The sequence below is a fragment of the Anastrepha ludens genome, chromosome 6 (assembly GCF_028408465.1).
Source record: "Anastrepha ludens isolate Willacy chromosome 6, idAnaLude1.1, whole genome shotgun sequence".
Lineage (NCBI taxonomy): Eukaryota > Metazoa > Arthropoda > Insecta > Diptera > Tephritidae > Anastrepha > Anastrepha ludens.
Genome location: NC_071502.1, coordinates 111,393,089 through 111,411,014, shown reverse-complemented (window position 1 = coordinate 111,411,014; position 17,926 = coordinate 111,393,089). Strand labels below are relative to the sequence as shown.

At 36.6% G+C, this 17,926-nt stretch overlaps 1 protein-coding gene across 1 annotated transcript in view; it reads right to left on the bottom strand.

The window, feature by feature from the left end:
* The window catches only part of LOC128867236 (uncharacterized), a 219,085-nt gene that overhangs the window by 154,342 nt on the left and 46,817 nt on the right, over nt 1-17,926 (bottom strand). The window contains exons 3-4 of the mRNA XM_054108338.1: nt 7,633-7,810; nt 4,304-4,530 (exon numbers count right to left, since the gene is read on the bottom strand). Of these exons, the coding sequence (XP_053964313.1) occupies nt 4,304-4,530; nt 7,633-7,810 (405 nt within the window). The remainder of the gene's footprint in view (nt 1-4,303; nt 4,531-7,632; nt 7,811-17,926) is intronic.

The window sequence follows — 17,926 nt, the reverse complement described above, 5'->3', positions numbered from 1 at the left end:
GCATACGCTTTCAGTATCTCCTAATACTGTTTTCAAAACATTTTCGAAACCATATATAAATAACTGGCGTTTACATCCCCTTTTTGGGTGATTGACCGAGCTGCTCTTCTCATTTGAGGCGTGCTTCTTGATGTTGTTTCACAAATGGAGAAACCTACAGTTTTAAGCCGGCTCCGAATGACTGTGTTTTGAGGCATGGCAGAAATGCACTCGGAGGTTTGGCTTTGCTTCCCGAGCGGCGACCGCTATGGGAAACAACTTTTTCTTTACTTTGAAGATTTGAACCAACGTACTCCGAATGGCAGTCACCCATCAACCTATTTGGCTACGGCGACCGCATCGAGATACAAAAATTAAATACACAGTTTTTCGAAGTGTATTCAGCGCATATTTACATGCAGAAATTGCACACTTATTCCGTCATCTTCGAAGTGTGCGCTTAGTTCTTCATTTTAATTCTCTAAATTTTCTTTTAAAAACTGTTTGAACTTTGAAGCTATGTATTTCTTATTCAGCACCTTGAATGTAAATTGAGAAAGAATTTCTTACTGTCTTTCTTTTACCTAATTGCGTGTTATTTTTGTAAAATTTTCATTATGGATGTTAAATTATGAAATTTATTGACGTTTGGCGCTTTCATAAAGACATCCGGATGCATTTAGCGCTTCTATGAGTGAATTCAACGCATGCATTCTATTGCGTGCGGTTGTGGATTCGCTTCCATTATATAACTTAGCACTTAGCACTCTTTTTTGTCAACACTAGCGAGCTGCAAAATTAAATTTTTGGTGTTACCATTATTCAGCACCTAGAAACTTGTTTATATCACAAATGCTATAGAAACTCGATCACGAAGTATATTCAGCACACATTTTCGGTTAGTTTTACTCTCACTTTTGGAACGACATTTATATTTGTCTTCAATAAAATACATTCAGCGCTTTTAAAAGCAATTCAGCGCAATTTTTTATATAGTTTAAATATTCTTTTTGGCAGACAATGTTGATAGCTTTCAGAAAATGTACGAATTGAATTCAGCGCCATTTTTGCAGATTTTTTGGTTCTGACTTTTTACTAGTTTGCATTTAATTTCATGAATTTAGCGCATGAAAGGCAAATTCAGCAGCTTTTTCTCTGCAAATTTTACTAGACATATTAATTTATTGCGCTTTCTCAAAAAAAAAAAAAAATCTTCTTCTTCTTAGCTTCACAGTCCGTGGTGGACCACCAGTTTCGTCAACAATTTTTCTCCACTTTATTCTATCCATGACTCCACCTCTCCAGCTGTGCACGTTCAATTCCTTAAGATCTGTTTCGACGTCATCTAATCATCTCTTTCGTGGGCACCCCCCTTTCCTTCCTCCAACGGGTGTTAATATGAAAGCTTTCCCATCATTTCGCTCCTTCGGCACGAGCAATACGTGCCATCTAATCCGTTGGGCTTTTATAAACCGTCTTACAGTTTGTCTTTGAAGAATTTCTTCGATTATTACAAAATGATTCTTTTGCAACTTTGCCTCGGGTTTCCTATAGGGTTTATCAACTGCACTCGAACTTTAGCCAACATATTTACATTTATATATGCAATTGTATGCCTCTCTTTCTGTTTCCGTCGTTACTTACACTGTTTTATTATAAAATAAATATAACCAGAGCTAGTCGGGCTTGAATCCATGCTAACTGGGACATAACGGATGAAACTTTTTTTTGCTATTTTGAAAATTTGTTACATTTACATGGTAATTTAAAGTTTATACCATATATTAACTGAAATTTGTTGTAAAATGGAAATTCTTGTTTACTAGCAACTACACAAAGTAATAAGTAGTCGGACATTCTCATTCATGCCACAAATACGTAGTACACACACTCACAAGCGCTTATACGTGTACAAGTAACGGATATCTTTCATTTTTATTGGCATGCAATGCGTTCATCCATCAGCTACAATAACGATAACAAGCAAATGATTCTCATCTTCCGTTTACCAGCTGATGCTGGCAAAATACATATTTTAATATTTTCAAATATTCACACACACGCACATACACTCACGGCATATATACGGGCATACATATACCCATACACACATATACATATATTTTGTAGTTAGTTCGCAATCTCTTCATTGAAACTTTTAGAACGCTTCTAGTGTATGACAGTGCCAGTGTGGCTTCAATTTCCACATCCGCTGGCAAGTTGCGAATATCCAGCAATCTGTGCTCTGGTTCCTAGTTTGCTGCACTGCAATATTGCCACTTAGTTGTTGGCAATTAAAATTTTCAACTTCTTCAATGAAATTACATGGTTTTTTGCGCTTTGCAAGCGTTTACAAAAGAAACAATTAGGAACATATTATTTGAAGTATCATATTTTTGTGTACTTCTTGAAGCACCATGGCGTATGAGTGATATGAGTGTAAGTAAGTGATAGGAGTAGGACTTTTCCATGAGTGCACGTTTTAATGGCGACTCTAATTTTGTTTTTGCTACTTCGAATAAAAATTCAGTGACTAATTTTCGAGTGAGTTTCAGTAGTCCACTTTGAGTTTACTTCAACTAGAACTTGGAGAAGAGAAATTTGTTTTCTCGTTAGAAATAAGACAAATTATAAATAAATTTACATATAAACCATAAATAATAATTTGTTATATGCACACAATGATAATTCAGCTAATTAAAATGATATATTCTACATGTACTCAGCTTAATAGTGCACTGTACCAATAACAGTAATTCAATTCAGCGCTTAGAAACTTAATTCAGCGCAGGCTTTTTATTAAAACTCACACCTTCGCTTTAAAACTATAATTTTGAAATATAAATCACTGCCATTTTTCGTCTTCAATTGCACTGTGATCAGCAGCAAAATCAAATAAGAGCATAAAATACACATTTCCAACCCTCCATTGGACACCTTTTCTAAAATCTTAGGTAGGGCGCCCGAATATGGCCTTTTGTGGTCCTGTTGGCGGATACTTTTTAAAAAATTATTGTTAAAAAATTAAATTTTAGGAAGCACAATTCGTTAGCTATAATAGAAATATGTTAAATTCACGTCCAAAGTCGAAAAAGTCAGTCTGGCCAGACCCGGGTGCACAATGGAGTATAAAATTTGTTGCGTTCAGCGCTTTATTCAGCCATGGAACTTTTACGAAAGTATGGAGCATCCACTGGCTTAGCTATTTTATTTAGTATCATCTTACTTTCTGTATATTTTTATTATAATTCTCGATATTCAACGCCTTTCTTCTCTGAGATGTTATTTTTTTTTTTTTTCTTAAAAATAATTCAGCGCCATTTTTTTCTGGATTTGGTTTTATTTAGATATGTAGTGACCTGAACTCAGTACAACTATTTTAATTCAGCTGCTGAAAAATTACTTAAAATCTCATTTTTTAATTGCTTAATATTTTTAATTTAATTTAATTTAATTTTACTCAATTACTGCTTCAAAGCCAAGTTTTAATAATAAATCTTAATAAAGGTTAGCTGAGGCAAGTGGTTTGTTTAAGACAAGACACTCGGAGGTCCTAAGGCCCATGCTTTTCATCCCCTAACTAAGTTCCTTAAACTAAAATCTCAATATAATCAAGATGAAATGATACTCTACTCATTTTTTTCTGTTAAACTTTATCCTTACACTACAAGTGCTAAAATAGCATTTTTAATAATTAATTTTATTAAAATTTCTTCACACTTATTGAGCTTTAACAATTCCACAACTAACATATTTACCCGCGTTTCGTAGATTTTATGCCACAAAGCTTTTTAAAGTGAAATAGATGTTGCCACTCTTATCATTTTTGCTTCGAATTACTGTCTAAAATAAGGACATTTTCCAACAGCGCGAATTTAGACTCAAATAAGGCGAATACATAACCGTTCAATGTTTGGAAGTTGGATTTCCTTCGATCTGTTGCATTTCCGTTATATTATCAAGTTAGGTTTAAAAAAATTATGAATCTTCAATTCAGCACCCAAAAAGTTCAATTAGCGGCAATCTTTTACTTTCTGGCTGCATTTTTTAGTAAGCAGGTTTCAGAAACGGCTCTCATTTATCTATTCAGCGACTCAAAATTTAATTCAGCTCATGACTTTTTACACTAATCCTGAATATTTTTGTTTTGTTAGCTAAATTCAGTCATTAAAACATATTTTTTCCAGTTCCTATTCTTTAGGATCCCTTTCTTAGGATTCGCCATTTAAGCGAACTTATCACTATTCAGCTGCACCCAGCCCAATTAAACAGCTAACAAAACAACTGCAATTCATTCTTCTCAAATGCACTACGCTACACTTACCTTATCATTCTTCACCTCCTCGAGTTCCAACACCTCAGCGGACACCTTCTGCGCATGGCGATCCACACCTGGACTGAGTAGCACCTCCCATGTGAGCGTCGGTTTTGGATTGCCACCCTCGCTGACGCAGGCCAAGTTCAACTCGGAATTCTCTTTGACTGGCACAAAAATATTGCCGGCATCGAGGCGTCGTGAATCGATCAACAAATATGGTGGCTTGGGGCGATCTGTAAGTAATTAAAATGACCCAAAATTAATTGGAGTCTACAACTCACGATGTTGCTTCAAAAGAAAAAAAATACAAAAATGAGGGGAAAAATCAACTTTGGAAACAAGAATTTTATTGGCAATGCGTAACAAGGCCACAAAAGTGCATAAAAATAAGTATAAGAAAAAAAAGAAAAAAAATTAAATGAACAAACTGAAAAGTGGTTGAGAAACATTGATGGATGCTGGAAAGTATGCCAAACATAAATTGTGCTGAGCGGCTGTAGCAAAGCTTTGGGTAAAATTTTTGGTCATTTAAAAAGTTTTTATGGCTCATTTTTATTTATTTCTTTTGCACTCTTTTCCAAAATTTTTCAAACTTTGAAGGTTGGCATTCAGTGACGATTCTTTGTTGTTGACTATTTCTGTATATTTCTCTTACGCTATCATTTGCTGAATAGTAACGGAGGGTAGCGGAAAAAAGTAGGCTACTAAATCTAGCCGTGCACTCACTGCGCCACTTCTCACCAACCGTCTGAACTATTGCTTGCTATTGAAGTTGGAAAAACTTTTCGTCTCTCTTTTTTTGAGTTTAAGCCTCGTTTTGCAATGTGTATTTTAACAAGAAAACTTTTTGCAACATGCCAACGCAGCGCGATTGTATTCACAACAACTTTTAGATGTGCTTGCGCGTGTGTGTGTGTGTCTGTATGTGATGTCATGCCCTGTTACGCTGTTTGTGTCATTAACAACATCAGCATTACTTGGCGGCACAAACGTTGACCGGGTAGAAGTCAGTGCCAAGTGCTGCCAAAGTGCGTTGTATTTAACTTTTAATCTCAGGTCATTTCATTCAGCGCTAGCATTCAGCGCGACGGATTGAGGACAGTTAGATGATATTTTGAGGCACAGCAAGAAATTATTGTGCGATTTAATACTTTTTTTCTGCTAAGCATTCATGGAGTTCGCCTTGGCTTAGATTTCATTTAATTCATAGATTATGAAACTAGAAATTCCGAATTTACAAAACTGTACGTAGCTAAGTTGCTGCTCAACATAATTCAGCGCTATTCAGCTAAATCTAGATCACTGGGGTTTCATTGCAAGGCGGTTTTATGAAAAGCCAAGGTAAAGAAGTATTCGCAAAATTATTCTAAGTTATGTTTGGTAAAAGAAAAAAAAAATAGAAATTAATTAGAAAAAGTGCTAAAAGACCTAACTAATTTACATAGTATGAAATCTGTGCCTTTTTGATTCAAGAAATTCAAAATTGGGGTGAAAATCATTATTCAGCAAACTTATTTTTGTTACTACTTGCATTGGCAGCCAATCTTATTGGCTAATATTGCTCTATATAGAGAAGAGATCATATTCAGCTTAATCAATACAATAACCGCACAGCCAGCAATTATTTTTCTTTGTGAAAAGAACGCCAAGAGGTGATTCAATGTTGTATACCTAGTCAGCATAGTAATGTGCGGAGTAGAAGTAACAAAATGAACAGAAGTCGCTTACTTAACTCAATAAAGTTGCCTAAAGAAACAGGAAATTGAATTCAGCGCATTTATATCTTATAGGGAGAAATACAACTTAGGTTGCCTGTTATTAGACTGACAAAATTTACTAAACTTATGCTATCCAGCTCAATTCAGCAACATTTTTTTTGCTTCTCACTGGTTGTTAGCTTTTTGGGTGTCTTGAAAAATTAATTAAATTCACTATAAGCTACTTCACAGCCTTACTGGCTATAAGTTTAAATAATTCGGGAAAAAATGTTTATAAAAAATAATCAAACATCCTATTCAGCTCAATTCAGCAAAAGTTTTTTGCTTCTCATCTATTCTAAACTACATTAGGTATGTTAGAAAGTTAATTAATTTGACTAGAAACTTCTCTAAAGTTTTACAAGCTATCGATTTGTTTAATTCGGGGAAACATTTGTATAGAAAACTAATCACAAATGCTATTCAGCTCAATTCAGCAACAGTTTTTTGTTTCTCACCGGTTCTAAGCTACATTAGACATCATAGAAAGTTAGTTAACGTACCTGAAAACTACTCTGTAGTCTTACAGGCTATCAGCTTAAATAATTCGGGAAAAAATTTGCATAGCAAATTAAAAAAAGTGGTATTAAGCGGCTTTGGCGTTAGCAGAATACGGCTAATAGTGACTTAAGCCTTAAAAATATAGTTACAAAAGTAAGAAAGAAAGCTAATTTTATTTAATCATCTAAAGAAAAAGCTTTCAATTCAGCGGTAGTCATAGCCACGCAGCGTGATTTGGCAGCCTCAATTGAGCTGAACGACGTTGCGTAGTTAGCCAGCAAGTATTTACTATAGATTTTAATTGTATACAAAAACCAAAAAGTAGAATTCAGCGTACTCAGCATAATCAATGAATTATTGTGAAAATTGCTCATTTTAATTTCGTATTAAAAGCGAAACGTGCAATTCAGCAGAATCTACAGAATCCCGGAACGAATTATAACGGCCAAAAATTAACTCTAGCTTAATTGTGTATAAGTTTTTTTATAAAAATAAAGAACAAGCCACATTTAAGGCAAGAACGCCAATTCAGCGCAATTCAGCGCTATTCAGCATACTCAGAACTATAATTTACCAGCTAGAAATTATTAGTAATTTTATTTGTACTTCATTGTTTTCACACAATTCCCTAATTAATTCTATTCAGCGCAATTCAGCACCTGATATTTTACTCGGAGAACTTTCAGTTAACACCGACATAAATCTGTTTTAATGCACTGCTGAAAAGTTTATTGCTTTTTGGTTAACTATGACTTATTCTTTATTTCTGCCAGTGCATACTACACACTGACTAAATTTCCAAGCGAAATCCCTACCAAAAGTTCGCCCATTTAGTCAGCTCTTAAAATTGCGAAGTGAAATCCGCGCTGATGGCTACTTAGCGGCTGTTATGTAAGTATGTAAATATTAACGGGAACTTGTTCTCTTTTAACTTTCCTCACGCCTCACTTCCACTAGCGACTATCACCCACTCAAATTGCATCATTTTTTTGGCCACTCAGCCACACCTGCTCTCCTCTCCCCTCCCGCACTCAACCCTCAACTTATTCGCTATAAACGTTTCACTTTGATACTCACCTAATACCACCAATTTTACGGGTCTGGCGTTCTCTGTGTATCTCTGCATATTCTCGGCTTCACATCGCCACTTGCCATCATCCTCGAGCATTACGTTTGTTATGGTGAGCGCGCCATTTGGCTCTTTAATGAAACGATAATCGGTGGCACGTGAGGTGCGATCCATAGCGTGCACCACCTGCGGATTAGAGAGAGAGAAAAAAAAGAAGACGCATATTAAATGACATAGAACAAACAGTAGAGCTGGTATAAGTACCGGAATTAGTAAGTGCCTGAAAATTTTGCGTACCAACACTCAATTCACTATCTCGTTAGCTCTCAGACTGTATGAAAGTATGTATGTATGTATGTATGTATGTGTTGGTGCGAATGTAACGAACGTGGAAAAGCTACTAAGACCGTAAAGTTTAAGTCGTTTATGAGCTGCGTTAATACCTGCTTCCAAGTCATTGTATTTGTTATTTTCATGCGAATTAGTCTTATCATAGTTTTTGTTGTTGTTGTTGCTGCGCTCATTTTCGTCCATTGTTATCGGTAGCGTTGCAATTATGCGAGTGGAAGTTTTTTACGAAATCCTGTAATTTATTGTGCGCAGTGGCACATTTTGCATAACTAAATAGAAATTACTTGCTCTTGTTTAGATGTAGCTATGCGCCGAAAATTATGCAATGCAAAATATTTTCTGTTTGCAAAATGTTGTTTTTTCAGCACATTAAGCGCCACTACTTAAGACCATTAAGCTCTTGTCAGCAAGCGCTACACCTACTCGGTGCCATTTAGTGAAGTTTTGGCAAAATATTTCAGGTTTTGTGTCTGTGCTGTTACGCGTGCAAACTTTCGAGCTGCTCAATGAGCTGAGAAGGCGCTTTGGTAAATTAACACCAAATATTATAATAGAGGATTTGATTTTAAATGAGTTTACGCCATGGGTTTTAATGGTAGCAAATATTTATGTTTTCATTCGAAGATTTTAAAGGTTGGGTTTTCATTTCCTAAAATGTTTCAAGTAATTTCGTGTAGCGTCACTTGGAAAATATTTTAAGTCACTTGTGCGATAAAGTAGGAAACATTAGTAAAGCTTTAAAACAATTTAGCTTTACAGAAAATCATTTAGCGTTTCAGTATTTTATCTTCACTGAGTATCATTCAGCTCCTTAAGGTAGTAGTCTGGTAACTTATTTTGAAAATTTTGAATTTCGGTTTTTTACATATTGATATATTGGTAATATACTGTACAAATTTTAGACCGAAATTCGAAATATTGACGAAATTATAGCACATACATGAGAGCGGCTAAAACTTTAAACGCGTTTTTCTCAAAACAACGTTTTTCCGGATGGCCGTCGTGAAAACAAATTTTCTATCTAACGGATTGAGCTGAAATTTAGATATGTTTTTCTAGACATCAATAGTTCTGGCGGGTAGTATATTTAATTTATTTCCTCCCTAACTTTCCATTTTTTAGTCCGATTTCCACTTTAAAAAAAGGCAATTTTCTTACGAAGTCCGCCATTTTGTTATTTTTTGTCAAAATCATTTGATCTTACTACCCGCCAGAACGACAAGCACACTGATTAATAAGCAATTTGTTTTTTTCTGTTTCAGAGGACCACAAGTGACGAAATCACGCCGGCCAGCCACTGTACCTCTTTTTTTGCCGCTTGCTGCAGTGTACAAAAATAGTATCAAAACATTAAAAACAAAATTTTTTTTTGTACACCTTCTGATACCTTTAATAACATCAGAAAATCAAACCGATTGAATTTTATTTTCCCTTCCAAAAATTTTCTATGAGGATTTAATAAACACCACATTGAACTGTAACGCAATTCAGCTTCACTGAATAGTAATCAGCTCCTTTAGCTACAGATTGCGTTATTCAGCATCATTCAGCAAAGTTTTGAAGTAACATTTAAAATTTAAACTCAAAACCAGTTGTAGAGATTTAAAGTAATTCAGCTGCATAGAACATATTTCAGTCCTTCTGACTGCACAATGCGTTTTTCAGCGTCAGTCCACACAAGTCTTAAAACACGTTTGCGCTTAAATTATCAAGCAGAACAGCTACTCAACATTCTAGGGTATACGTCACACCTTTTAACTTCATTTTGGGATATTCAGCGCCATTCAGCTCAAATTTAAGTCAGGTTTGAACTTAAATTACCAAACAAAAATAAAATATAACAGCTATTCAACTTCCTAGGGTATATATCACGCCTTTTAACTTCACTTTGGGATATTCAGCACCATTTAGCTCACGTTTTAAGTCATATTTGAACTTAAATTACCAAGCAAAACTAAAGTTTTACAGCGCTTCAACTTCCTAGGGTATACATCACACCTTTTAACTTTACGTTGGGATATTCAGCGCCATTCAGGACAAGTTTTAAGTCATGTTTGAACTTAAATTACCAAGCAGAAGAAAAGTTTTACAGCGACTCAGCTTAATAGAATATACTTCAGCTGTATTAATTTCACGTTGTGATATTCAGCGCTACTCAGCAATGATTTAACGCGAACTAGGTAAAAAAAGAATGTTCCAAGCACTCCAACATCATAACATTCAACTTTGCTCTTTTAATCTCCTATTCAGCGACATTCAGCAAAGGTTTAATTTGCTTTTGAGGTAAAGTAAAAAGAGTGAATGGTGCTATATGCACCTAAAATTTGCCTATTCAGCATTATCAGAAAAAATTATTAACTAGTCAACATTTTAAAAAATAAAATAAAAATTATTTTTGTCTTAATTCAGCAGTTTAAGAAAAAATTATGAACTAGTGAACATTTTAAAAAACTAAAAAAAAGTTATATTTTGTCTTAATTCAGCATTTTTAGAAAAAATTATTAATTAATCAACATTTTAAACAATTAAAAAAAAATTAACTAGAATTGGTCTTAATTCGGCATTTTCAGAAAAAATTATTTAGCTTTGGACATCTGCCTTATTCAACAGAAAGCATTTTTGAATTTGTATTCCGACACAAATTTTCTTCAGAAGCTTTTTTCAGCAATTCAGCGCCTTTTAGCCCAAAAAGTTATGAAATATTCAACACTTTTAGTTTATTCAGCAGAATAAGCACAAAATCCAGATTTTCTTAGAAGAAATGTTAATTCGGCACTATTCAGCATATACTATTTTAAGATTATTTTTTATTGCAAACAGCTTTCTATAACTTTATTGAGCTGGTCAATTTAGTAGTATTTAAGTGGGCCCCTAATTTCTAGAGCTGAATTTTAATCAGCGTGCTTATATTTAGAGTAATGCAATGCTTTTTGGCAGCAAAATTTTTAAAATTATTTACCACATTTTATTTTACAAAATTTTATTTTTCAACATAATTTCCTTAGAGATAAGACAGAGAAGAGGCATTGACTTTAGAATATCGCAGCAAACGAGTATCACTGATGTTTTTCGGGCGACGTTGAATTAATTCAGCGCCATTCAGTATATTTTATTGACTACATTTTTGGACAGCTCATGGCTGTTGCATGAATTTAGCGCAATTTATTAAAGTTTTACTTCTGCAACTATGAAAACTGCAAATATTTTTCAGCCATCCTAAAACTAATAGCAAATGCTATTTATGCGTTTCAGTTTTAAATATAAAAATATTTATTCGCTTTTCTCATTATCATATCAGTCGATATATATACATTTTAGAAAATACATAGAAGTGAGATTTATTTTGCTATGTATAAAATGGTTCGCCCTAGCCGAGTAGTTAATTACCTACTCGTATTTATGTAGACCAAAAAGCTGTATGTCTTTTACATTAACATGCATACATTCAGGCTCTTTGGCCTATGGCGGTAATTTTGATAAGCCGCGCGGTAGTAAATCGAATTAAAAAACAAACTTTATTAAATTTATTTTTTAATTTAAATTTAATAAGTTTGACAAACAGGGTGTGGGTATGGTGTTAGAAATATTGGTAGAATTTTGATTTAATTCAAATGCTGCATTGAAAGGGAGAGAGTTTATCCCAATAGGCGTAAAATGTGACTGCTGCACGAAAATTGTAGCCGAAACCATTATAAGGGGTGGTTAAATTTTAAGGGCCCGTGTTAATTTTGAATAACATACAATTTTTTTTTAAATTATTGTCATTTTTCTTTATTCTGACAATACTGGTATAGCTCAATTACGTATAGAGTAAAATATCGGCCAAATGGCCGCTGTGGCCTCGGCGGCACACCTCCATCCGATGGTCCAAATTTTCGATGACGCTGAGGCATAGTTGAGGTTCTATGCCGTTAATGTGCTGAATTATCTCATCATTTGCTCTTGAATTGTTGCTGGCTTATCGACGTAAACCTTTTCTTTCAAATAACCCCAAAGAAAGAAGTCCAACGGTGTCGTTGACGTTTAGGTGTGGTTCATGTTCAACATCGGCCCTTGAAATTTAACCACCCTTTACATACATACATACTTACATACTAAGAATATATGAGTATATGGCACACATGAAAATCGTATAGTGATGTTTATTTGTATGCAGAATTTTAGCTGACGGCTATGCAACGCATAAAATTGTGCGCATTGAGATCAATGCAGATTCGCCGCCTAATCAATTTTTTGAATTGTATAAAATGTTTGTGCAATTGCTAACGGCATGGGAATAAACATATTCACATACTGAAATATGTAAAATTTATTATAGCTTAGGCTGGATAGTCATATTTACCTTTACTCGGTTGAACTAGCGAGAGCCTTTCGAAATTTGTGTCTCTTGCGTGATATTAAATTGTAGGCTTTTCGAAATCAGTGCTGTTCATCTTTTCGCCTAGCAAGTATAGTGCTAGCGCTTCCAAGAAGTGTTTACAACTAAATTCCGCTCTTATCAGCTACAGCGGAATTAATTCAGCGGCGATTTTTTTGGCATTATAGGCCATAACAAAAGACTGACAGTTTCCTAATCTTTTTAAAAACTGGCTACAATAAAACTCAGCGCTATTCAGCTATAACTAACGAATTCAGCGGAAGTTTTTCTATCCTTTTACGTCTAACATGGATTAGGTTTATTCATAATTCAGCGCTGTTAATCTTCCTACCTAGCGAGAGTAGTGCTAGTGCTTTCAAGAAGGGATCACAACTAGGTTCCGCTCCATTCAGTCGCACCAAAAATTATTCAGTGACTATTTTTCGGGTCATTTAGGCATTGTGTCATATTAAATTCTAAATTTTTCACAATTTAGCGTTCCTACGCTTTTTGTTTAAGTCAAAAAAAGATCGACAATGGTATGACCTCATGAAAAGTCTTCTTCTTCTTAATTGGCGCGATAACCGCTTACGCGATTTTGGCCGAGGTTAACAAATCGCGCCAGTCGTTCCTTTCTCGTGCTAACCGGCGCCTATTGGACACACCAAGTGAAGCCAAGTCCTTCTCCACCTGATCTTTCCAACGCAGAGGAGGCCTTTCTCTTCCTCTACTACCACCAGCTGGTACCGCATCGAATACTTTCAAAGCCGGAGCGTTTGTATCCATTCGGACGACATGACCCAACCAACGAAGCCGCTGGATCTTTATTCGCTGCGTTATGTCTATGTCGTCGAAAAGCTCATACAGCTCATCGTTCCATCGTCTGCGATATTCGCCGTTGCCAACGTGCAAAGGTCCAAAAATCTTACGCAGAATCTTTCTCTCGAATACTGCAAGCGTCGCTTCATCGGATGTTGTCATCGTCCAAGCTTCTGCGCCATACGTTAGGACGGGCATGATGAGAGTCTTGTAGAGTGTTAGTTTTGTTCGTCGAGAGAGGACTTTACTGCTCAGTTGCCTACTTAGTCCAAAGTAGCACTTGTTGGCAAGAGAGATTCTACATGTGTAGAAGTCCACGCAAGTGGGGAAAGTTACTGATCGCCATTCACTTGGGAGTGGTCAGGACGATTCTTCTACATATGGTTCAAGCAGCTCACAACTTCCGGGATTAGCCCACGTATCCTCTGGGTAGCTTCCGAACACCCGTTCGGGAGTGAGCTAACGTGAGAAGGCGAAGCATTCCAGGATAGCTGGTTGTGCGCTGGGTTTAGGACCCGCTACTTAAAAAGCCCCCCCCCCCCCCCCCCAATGAAATGAGCTGCAAAGCCTCGTGAAAATTAGCTATAGTCAAATTCAGCGCATTCAGCTTCATCTAACGAACTCAGCGGGAGTTTTCAACTCTTTTACGGCTTACGTAAATTGATGTGTAGGTCTTTCATAATTCAGCGCTGGTAGTATTGCCAGTGAGGTTAAAAAAAAGCCACACACAAAAAAAAAGCAAATATATTAGGTGCGCAACTAAGGGCCCGTTAATAAATGACGCCAGCAGTGTGTGCTAGTCGATTTTAACATAACCTAAAGGTCATAAACCAAGCTTAGACATATAGTAAATAAACTGCTTCGACACATTAGTGATTTTGTTTTGGTATCATATACTTTTGCTTTTGTGAAAATGTCTGATTTTTTGCCGAATAATCGTCATTTGCGGGAAGTGTTGATTTTCCTCTTTTTTTTCGAAAAAACGGCGGCTGAAGCGCATCGAGAGCTATAAAAAGATATGGAGATGCTGTTTTAAGTGAAGGAAGGCCAAAAACCTTCGAAGACGCTGAATTGGAGGCATTGCTCAATGAGGATCCATGTCAAACGCAAGAAGAGCTTGCTTCAGTATTCAGAGTTACCCGCCAAACCATTTCTAAGCGATTGCATGCTTTGGGAGTGATTCAGGAACAGGGGACTTGGGTTCCTTATAAGTTAAAACCAAGGGATGTTGAACGCCGTTTTTTCGTCTGTGCACAACTGCGCCACCGGCAAAAAAGAAAGGGTTTTCTTCATCGCATCGTAACGGGTGATACAAAATGGATTCATTACAGCAATCCAGAGAAAAGTAAGTCATGGAGGCTGCCCTGTCATGAGTCTACCTCGGCCGAATATTCACGCTGCGAAGGTTATGCTATGTATTTGATGGGACCAAGTTGATGTTATTTATTATGAACTGTTAAAACCCAGCGAAATCCTCACTGGGGATCGGTATCGACTTCAATTGAAGCTGATCGAGAAGCTGCCACAATGCGTGGAGAGGCATGAAAAAATGATTCTACTGCATGACAACGCTCAGCCTCACGTTACCAAATCCGTTAAAACCTATCTCGAAACACTGAAATGGAAAATCCTACCTCACACGCTATATTCTCTAGATATTGCGCCGCTCTAGCTGACCAGCAGTTCCATTCATATGAAGACATCAAAAAATGGCTTGCTCAGTGGATAGCCTCAAAAGATGAACAGTTTTACCGCGACGGTGTACGAGATCCACCAGAAAGATGGGAAAAAGTAAAAGCCAGCGATGGGCAATACTTTCAATGATTCACTTGCAACCATTTTTTCAGAAGTTGTATTCTCATCAAAAAAACAGCGAGAACCTAGTTGCGCACCTAATAAAATTACTTCAGCAGAGTTTCGTGCCATTCAGCTAGGCTTGCGATTTATTTGCGAAAAGTTGTTCAGCGCGGGCTTTCGGCCGAAACAGTGGTACGTTGTGTAATTCAGCGCAATTCAGCTGAACCAATATTCAATTCAGCGCTGATTTTTGGGCAAAAGAGTTGTGTATGTTTTAATTCAGCTGCATCAGTACTATTAAGCTGCTTTTTCGAGTGAAGAAGGCCCTTTTTATGATTTCGTTGATAGGTTTGAGATTTCTTCCCGTAAATTTAGGCACAGCATTGTCTTAAACAATGTTCATTATTGTGTTGTGTTGTATATTAATATTTTAATAAAATAATAAAGTTCAATCCCATGTTTTGTAACAAAGCTAAGTTCAACTTTTTACTATAATTATTTTTTTTCTCTTAGAGTTCAAGCAATATTTGGCGTTTAATTTTGGAAAAATTGATGGATTTTCTATTATTTAGCGCAATTCAGCGCAATACTAGCAAACATTCATATTGAAAAAAATTTTACTCCCGCAATAGTTAACTGCTGGCTTGAAATTCTCTCGGAAATTTGTTATTGAAATTACCTTCAAACACTAAATCGCTCGAATTTAAGCATAAATACATTATTTAAGCCCGAAATTATAGACATTTTTCTGAATTCACATACTTAGTATACTTTCTCTGACTACCGCCAGCCAACTCGAGTGGATTATACTCTTAGCCTTCGTAAAACATGCCGTTAAAAAGTTTCAAGCCACTAGCACAATTTCATATATTCAGCAACCATTAGGTTCCATATTCTCCCACTTCGTGTGTGAGTGCTTGTGTGTATGTTATTGGCTCGCAAATATTTATGTGTGCGCAAGTTTCATGCAGCATGGCGGCATATTGCACTCATAGCTGCCACACTACTTACTTATTAATGCAAATGCCCATCAAAGCGTTCATTCGGAAATTTATGAGCTCCAAACGCGATGGCGTCAGGGTTGGCATCTGCATCGGCATCGGCATCGGCGTTGGCGGCGTTGACTCTAATGGACCAGTTAAAGCGGCGCACATAACGCATTTGCCACATGTGCAAATAACTTGCTACATGAGACACATCACATACCTATTCATATGAGCGAGCGAGTATTTCGTGTTGGCGTCCAACCCCATCTGTTGGCATTTGTGCTGCATATTTCTAGGCTGGCCGGAGAGAAGTTTGTATGGATCTGTGTGGCTGTGTTTGTCTAGCGCTTACAGCTAAACAATAACAACAAATATGTAGACCATTCGTGTGATACGTGATGTTGCGCTTGCCACACACACACTCAGAAACCGTGCACTGCTTGGATTTATGTGTTATTAAATTTGTTGACATTTCGTGTTTCGGTTGGCTGTTGATGCAGCAACAGGGTGAAATGTGGCAGCGCTGAACGGATTCGATGCCTAAGGTTATTGTGGCATCATGGAGGATGAGTTGTGCTGGTTAAGTGAAAAATTTCTATATGCCAGATATGAGAGTTAAAGCGGTGAGTTGCATGCAACATTATTGGCGGTTAGTGACTAGTGAGTCAGCCTGCTAGCCTGCCTGTCTCTTACTCGGCTGCCACCTGCCACATGGCTAAAGCGTTAAATGAGCGTAGTAAATCGCTATTTGCAATAACAACACACCACCGTTAGTCAGCCGCTAGCTCAACGCATGCTTGCCCCAAAGACAACACACGCAACTCTGTAGTCAACTCTGTGGTGCCTGTGTGTGCGCCTTGGTTCGCCCTCCCCCCACTCCTGTGGCGTCATTTGTGTCCAGTGATGTGTGCAATAATGTTGCGGCTGATTGATTACGTTTCATTTGGTGACATTCCTGGTGATCGCATGGCTATTGATGACGCTGGTGGCATGCTACACATCGGCAATTCGCATATTGGATTTGGTTGCGGTTTTGCGTTTTACACAACCAGCAAACAAAAAATTGAATGAAATTTCGCGAAAAATAATTTTTTCATTACGTTCTCGAAATTGGTTTATTGGCAACGAAGCGAGCTTAATAATAAGCTCATCAGCGTAATGAGATAGCTGTGGATTATGCGCGTATAACTGTATTATTCATGGCCGTAAGTATCATGGCGTGCCGTTTAACTAACTTCGAAATTAATTACTTACAGCGCAAATCGCCCACTACATGACCTGTATGACAAAAAAAAACATTCAAAAAGTTAAAGTTTCATTCAGCAATTGAATTCAGCGCGAGGTTACACAAATCGGTAAAGCTCAACTACTTTTCCCAGCACTGAAATTAGATTTGTTGCTATTCAGCGCGTTTTTAATCAATTCAGCGAGCATTTTATGTTTAAACAAGATAAGAGTGAGAGCTGGCTGCACTGCTATTAACTTTTTCGCATTTCTAGTCAAATCAGCAGATACTGAAGCACGATATTACAACGCTAACGTTTCTCTCAGGGCGTTAAAACAAGTTCTGTTCGAATTTTGAGCAATATTAATATATTCAGCGCTCTTTTATCACTGACTTACGGGCATATAAGTTTTAGAAATAGGAAACAAGATAAACTAAAATGCTATTCCAACAAACTACCACCTAATGTGCCAGGAAATATGTATGAGTTATCTATTTTGTTGCATTTATAGTGAATTCCGCAAATATTTAAGCACGGGATTATGGAGTTAAAAGTTCTTTAAGGCCATTTAAATTAGTAGTATTGAAATTTCGCTAACTCCCTATATATTCAGCACTAGTTCTTCATTGAAAACTATAATGGCATAATCGAATTTTTAACCCATTCAGCGGATATTTAAGTTTGAGGGTCGCTAAATTCAGCATGTTTTTAGTCAGTTCAGCGCGGCTTCAGCACTTGAAACTATAACAGCTTTTGCCGGATTTGA